The following is a 6378-nucleotide window of genomic DNA, read 5'->3' on the forward strand; positions in this document are numbered from 1 at the left end:
TTCTTGCCAACCCTCCCTGATAAACCATAGAAAGGGCAAGCGCAAGGATGAATTATCTACTAGGAATTTGTCTGTAAGCCAGCCCGCCTTTCTCGTCTTGCAAAATATTGACTTATCTGGTCAAGCCAGATAAGCTTTCTGAGCCTCTCTCTCCTCATCTCCAAGGTAGAGATGCTGAAGTCTAACTTTGGGGGTCTTTGGCAGAGGGAGACAGGAGCATAGCGGCACACTGGCTGGCAAAAGATGGTTCTCACCTCTCAGCTGTGAAACACAGCTGTTCACACACACGTGTGCATGCATGCAGGTGCACATACTTGTATGCACATGCAGGCACATGACATCATCCTAAAAGCACAAATGCCCTTGATGCCAGGGCAATTTTGTCTTAAGTATCCATGTAGAGAAAAAAAAAAACTGTCTTGTTCTCAGAGACTGACAGAACCCTGTGTGGATTCTAAGCCAGTGCAAATCCAGCACTTAGCTTTGTACCCTTAACAGTGGGAGGTCAGGGCACCGACATTCACACTCAATATTTTGATGGAGACACGATCTCCAGCCTCAGCCAGTAACCTTCGGAGTCCTCCTAACGAGAAGAGAGGCTGAGCAGCTGGCTGACGGTGCACCCAGTAGAGCGCACGCACTACCGTGTGGGTTTGAGGCCCTGATCACCACCTGCAGGAAGGGAGCTTTGTTAGTAGTGGAGCAGCACTCCGGTGTCTCTTTTCTATGACCCCTTTTCTCTCTCTCTCTCCATCTGTCTCCTCTCTCTCCCCCTCTGTCTACTACCTTCTATCAGAAAGAAAGAAAGAAAGAAAGAAAGAAAGAAAGAAAGAAAGAAAGAAAGAAAGAAAGAAAGAAAAAAAAAAGAAAGAAAGGAAGAAAGAAAGAGGGAGGAAGGAAGGGAGGGGAGAGGAAGGAAGGAAGGAAGGAAGGAAGGAAGGAAGGAAGGAAGGAAGGAAACCAACCAATGGCACACCTGGTTAAGTGCACATGTCACTATGCACAAGGATCCAGGTTCAAGTCCACACTCCCCATCTGCACAAGGGAAACTTCATAAGTGGTGAAGCAAGTACTGCAGGTGTTTTTCTATCTCCTTCTCTATTTCCCCTCCTCTCTCAATTTCTCTCTGTCTTATCAAATTAAGGAATAAAAAAGAATGATAGCCACCAGAGCTGGGTTCATCGTATAGGCATGGAGCCCCAGCGATAAGTCTGGTGGCAAGAGAAAAAAAGAAAAAAGTTCTACCTAAAAGAACAGTGGAGTTACACAGGTACAGTGTTAGCCACACAGTGATGATCTTGATGGCAAAAGAAGGAGGAGGAGGAGGAGGAGAAGGAGGAGGAAGAAGAGGAGGAGAAGAAGGAGGAGGAGAAGGAAGAGGAGGAGAAGGAGGAGGAAGAGGAGGAGGAGAAGGAGGAGGAAGAGGAGGAGAAGGAGGAGGAAGAGGAGGAGGAGAAGGAGGAGGAAGAGGAGGAGGAGAAGGAGGAGGAGGAGAAGGAAGAGGAGGAGAAGGAGAAGGAGAAGGAGGAGGAGGAGGAGGAAGGGGAAGAGGCAGAAAAGAAGGGAAAGTGTGTGTCACGTTCGTCATTCAGTGGCACACACACAGCGCAAGATACTCAACCGCTCTTTGTCACAAGGGAGCTGAGGAGTTGACTCGGTGAGCAGAGCACAGGGTCAACAGGGCCTGGTTTCAGGGGTGCTAGTTCGATGAAGACAATTCCCTCAGTGAACCTGTAGCTTCAGAGATTGCCCTACTGAGTCTGGGAGTGGGGTGAAAATATTTGGAAATTAGGATACAAAAGTTTGTCCCTGAGTTCTGAAATTTATGAATGCAACGAAGTTGATAAAGAAAAGAACAGTAGGATGGAAGGAAAAAAGAAAAAAGAGAAGAAGATGAAGCAGCAATGGTAAGGACTCCCCACTCTCCAGAGGGAGGCTGAATCAGCCTACTCAGCCACTCGAGGAAGACGGGTCCTGACATGAGCCCAGCCTAGAAGGTTCCCAGCTGTGACTGTGGACTGTGAGCTCAGACTGACAGGGACTCAGGTCAGACAGGCCCTGGGTCAGGTTGATGGAGTTAATAGCTAATGGTATTTATATACTTTTCTCATATTTGGGAGCTACTCTCGGTTCGAATCTAGCTTTCTAGCCCTAGTCTAAACTCTGACACCATCTTCCAAGACAACATTCTTAGTCCACCTGCATGTTAGCTATCAGGCTCAGGCAAAAATTATGAAAGTCATGGACCTCTTGGAACATATCTAAAATAGACTTCCTAGCTTCTTCCTACATGAAGAATCCCAATTTCATCTGCTTTATAACTCCCATTGGGTTTCTGCTTATTAAACAATTGGTCCTGCTTTGTATCTTACTGCCTTTCAGCCACCAAGTTGCAGATGCTACTGTGATTCCATCCTGACTTCCCTGGGCAGACAACCTCTCACCAATATGTCCCAGAGTCTTACCTCCCTAGAACCCTATCCCACTTAGGAAAGATAGAAACAGTCTGGGAGTATAGATTGACCTGCCGATGGCCATGTCCAGTGGAGAAGCAATTACAAAAGCCAGACCTTTCACCTTCCGCACCCCATAAATAATATTGGTCCATGCTCCCAGAGAGATAAAGAATAGGGACATTTCCAGTGGAGGGGTTGGGACATGGAACTCGGGTGGTGGGAACTGTGTGGAATTGTACCCCTGCTGTCTTACAATCTTGTTAATCATTATTAAATCACCAAAAAATAAATAAATAAGGAAGAAGAAAGAGGGGAAGAGGAAAGAATGGATGAGGGAAACAGACAGGAAGACAAGAAAAAAAGGAAAAAGAAAATCAGAGAGCAGCTTAATCAGCTACATCTCTGCAGAAATGACACTGGCGTTCGGGCATCATCTGTCCTGCACACAGCTCTTCTGTTGTGTCATTTGCTCCTCTGAGACAACCAAGATCTGTTTTAGTTTCTGAGATTCAACTTCTTTATCAAAGATAGTGAGTGACAGGTAAAGTCTCAGAATATTGATCTTGTTTGTACCCAACTAGCCGACCTGGTTTTGCTCAGTAATATCAAGCCCCACACACCTGTCCAAATACAAGTGACCCATACTTATCATTTACAAGGGTCCTCTCTTCCACCTGTTTTCACAGTACAAAAATAAAGCTGTGTGCTTAACCCATTCTGCAAATATTTAGGTCCCTGTAGTAGCAGCTACACACCTTTCCTTAACTTCAGGAATTTTTCTAGATCAATCATTTCCTTCGTCAAGTGATTATCTGAAAATCTGACACAATGACGAGTTTTTCCTTCTGTCTACAGTCACTGTATCTCTCAGCAAGAAACAATCCAGAAAAGAGACAGTCCTTCTAGACACTTGAAATTTCAATTTTCAGCAGAGAATCACTTCCTTCTGGAAATAAGATTCCCCTTGAGATAGAAAGTCTAGCACCAAGGAAGAAAGAGAACAGAATGTTTCATGGTTGGGGTTTGCTGAAGTGAAATTAGCAAAGGAAATAATTAGATATTATACCTGTAGCTAGAACTTGACTCAGGAAGAGGCACACTTGAAGGATGCCCGTGGAGATCCCCATTTTTCTGGGTTCTTCTCAACTGGAATCAAAATATCTTGACATTTATAGTTTTCCAGCTGAGTGGGGTGTGTCCTCTGGAGTGGTATATTTCTATTGCTGCCATAAATCAATAGGAATGGAGGAAAGGGCTTTCTAACAGTTGATGGCTAATCTGTGGGAACAATTCAGGTGTGTTTGGCTGATTGTCATATGAATGGCCTTGCTATTTCTCAACTGCAAAAGCAATGACATTCCTGATATGATTTCCAACTTCCTTCTAGGTGAACTTTGAAGATTCTCAAGTGCTCCCTGAATGTGAGTTTGATTCTAACCTTGGAGAATTTGAATTAAACTGCTAAGAAGTCCATCTCAAAATTCAGGGCAAAGCAGGATGTGGGCTGCTGGACAAATACAAGGCACAGTGCCAAGAGGAACAGCATCTCTCTGGGGTCATTTATCCTGGCGGGCCATTCTCTCCTCCACTCTTGTGCATTTAACTTTGTCTTGGAGAAATAGGGTGACAACAGGACAGAGGTGACCAAGAGGGGGGCAGAGTAAGCCCACGGGTTCTGAACTTGCTTTGGTCGTAGCCCGCCGGGTCTCAAGCCAACTTTACAGTGTAGGAACTGAGGCAAAGGTAACCTCAAACCGATCCCCTCCAACTATCTCAAGGTTTTGATTTCTTGTCCTTGGCGTTTGAGTTGCATAATATGTTTGGAGCTTGACAAATTCACAAAACTGGCCCTGGACCTCCTCCTATTTCTTTGGGCTTGTTGTGTAGTTATCACTGTACCCTCGGGGACCCCAGTTTTCAACACCGGACTCTGATGAAACCCCCACAGCCGGTCAAGATGTTTACCTGCCACTTATTTTTTCACAAAAATATCTTTGGTGGTTGATACCCCTTGTTTAGAAAGGGATGGCTCTGTAGGAGTCTGCTCCGCCACCGTGGCCTGGATAAGTCTGGACTCTCTGTTAAGACGCTGAGGTTATCAGAGGACACCTTGGCTTGCATATAACCCACAATATCTGGGCGCTTCATCCTGGAAGGACACTGTGAACCAATGCCTTGAGTCAGCACCAAGCAAAACCTGGGGCTGGAAGTCTGCATGTGGCTTTATGCAGTTGATATTCCTATTCAAGCTTGGACTTCTCTTTTAGTCTCCAGCTCTCCCTTTCATTTCCAAACTCCTCTTCTCATATCAAGAAGAAAGGGATCATTTCTCTCCAAAATAGCTTCTCTGGTTTTCATTCTCCTGCTATCAGTCCAGTAACAGGTGAGCATCATGTGGGGATGCTGAGGTCAGACCAGCAGCCCAGATTCCTTTTACTGGTTATGGGAGTTTGGTTCCAGGAGACTGGAAATGATTATAAAAAGAGAGGGAGAGTTCAGTGATAGATTGGTGATGTCTGTCTTGAGCATGGCACAGAGAAGCGGTGGCAGGAGTCATACTAAGTACCTCTGAGGGAGGAGGGAGGAAAAGTGTCCTTTCAGCTGAGAAATGCTATGCATGTACAAATTACTGCATTCACCGTCAAGTGTAAAACATTAATCCCCCAATAAAGGAAAACAAGAATAATAAAGAAAAGTGTCCTTTCCCCACAGAAGCACAGACACGCCGGGTGACAATCACAGCCACCACGAGGAGAAAGCGGTATGGAAGCTGCTGTGGGAACACACAGAAACAGCATCCAAATCCCATGGCAACAGCAGATTCCCAGAGGTGCCTGAGTCTTAAAATAGCAGCAGCAGGTACTGGGCAGCCAAGAGTGAGGAGAAGGAAGAAGCAATGAGGTGGGTTTCCAGGACTGTGGAGAAAGGAGGCGAGGGCTCTCCCCCAACACTGTCTGAGTAGAGATGCGCCGTGGCATCTCTACTCAGACCAGGAATATCCTTCCTGAGAACCCAGTGAGCCTCTCCCTCCGTGTGGCCTCACTGACCTCATCCTTTCCCCATCCAGACAGGGGTGGCTGAGCTTTATGCTCAGAAGTCACCAGGAAGAAGGAAGTGGAGGGAACCTGCCTGTCAGGTACGAACCATCCAGGTAGGACCCGCTGAGGTCATGGGAACAGGAAAGATCTTGTGGGCGCCCCTCAGCACCAGGAACCACCACCCCACCCACCACCCTGTTCCAGCACCCTAGGTGCAGTGTTCAGGACCACATTCCAAGGGACCTTATTCTGGGGCAGGGAGAGGACTTGTCCCTCCAGCAGCATCCACATGCTTTCAGAGGGGCTGCCCTTCCCTCACCCACCTGTGCAAACAGGACTCCACTTGCTCCCCAAATGGGCCAGTGAGAACAGCAGAAAGAAGCTTATTACAACAGCAGGACACGGCTCCCGGGGCCCATTCTAAGGGGTTCACCCCGAACAAATAGCACCCTGATGATCACCAGCCCTACAAGGTTCCAGAAGGCAGACTGAGCACTTGCCCTCAGACCTGTAGATGTGGTCTTTGGTGAGATGATAAGGGATCCAACATACCTCTTTTCCTTCCTTCCTGCTTTCCTTCCTTCCTTCCTTCCTTCTGTAACCTCCCTTCCTCCCTCCCTCCTTTCCTTCCTTCTTTCTATAACCTTTAAGGAGAAGATCCCCTGGTGTGGAAACATACATTGTAATCTTACAATCTTGTAACATACTATTGATAGCAAATTAAAAAATAATAATAATAATAATAAAAGATACCCTGTAGTGGTTGAACAAGTGAGCTCTACATGAATCGGCCTGCAGACACATGCTTAGTTTTATGCTTTCTTTCTTTCTTCCTTCCTTCCTTTCTTTCTTTCTTTCTTCCTCTAGGGTTATCCCTGGTGCTC

At 46.3% G+C, this 6378-nt stretch overlaps 1 protein-coding gene across 1 annotated transcript in view; it reads right to left on the reverse strand.

Annotated features, from left to right (window-relative positions):
- The window catches only part of DMBT1 (deleted in malignant brain tumors 1), an 85341-nt gene extending 81725 nt beyond the window's left edge, over nucleotides 1-3616 (reverse strand). Inside the window, 1 exon segment of the mRNA XM_060171123.1 lies at nucleotides 3523-3616. Coding sequence (XP_060027106.1) covers nucleotides 3523-3583 — 61 coding nt within the window. The 5' untranslated portion in view covers nucleotides 3584-3616.
- Between the last annotated feature and the right edge of the window lie 2762 nt (nucleotides 3617-6378).

Source organism: Erinaceus europaeus, chromosome 14 (assembly GCF_950295315.1).
Source record: "Erinaceus europaeus chromosome 14, mEriEur2.1, whole genome shotgun sequence".
Taxonomy (NCBI): domain Eukaryota; kingdom Metazoa; phylum Chordata; class Mammalia; order Eulipotyphla; family Erinaceidae; genus Erinaceus; species Erinaceus europaeus.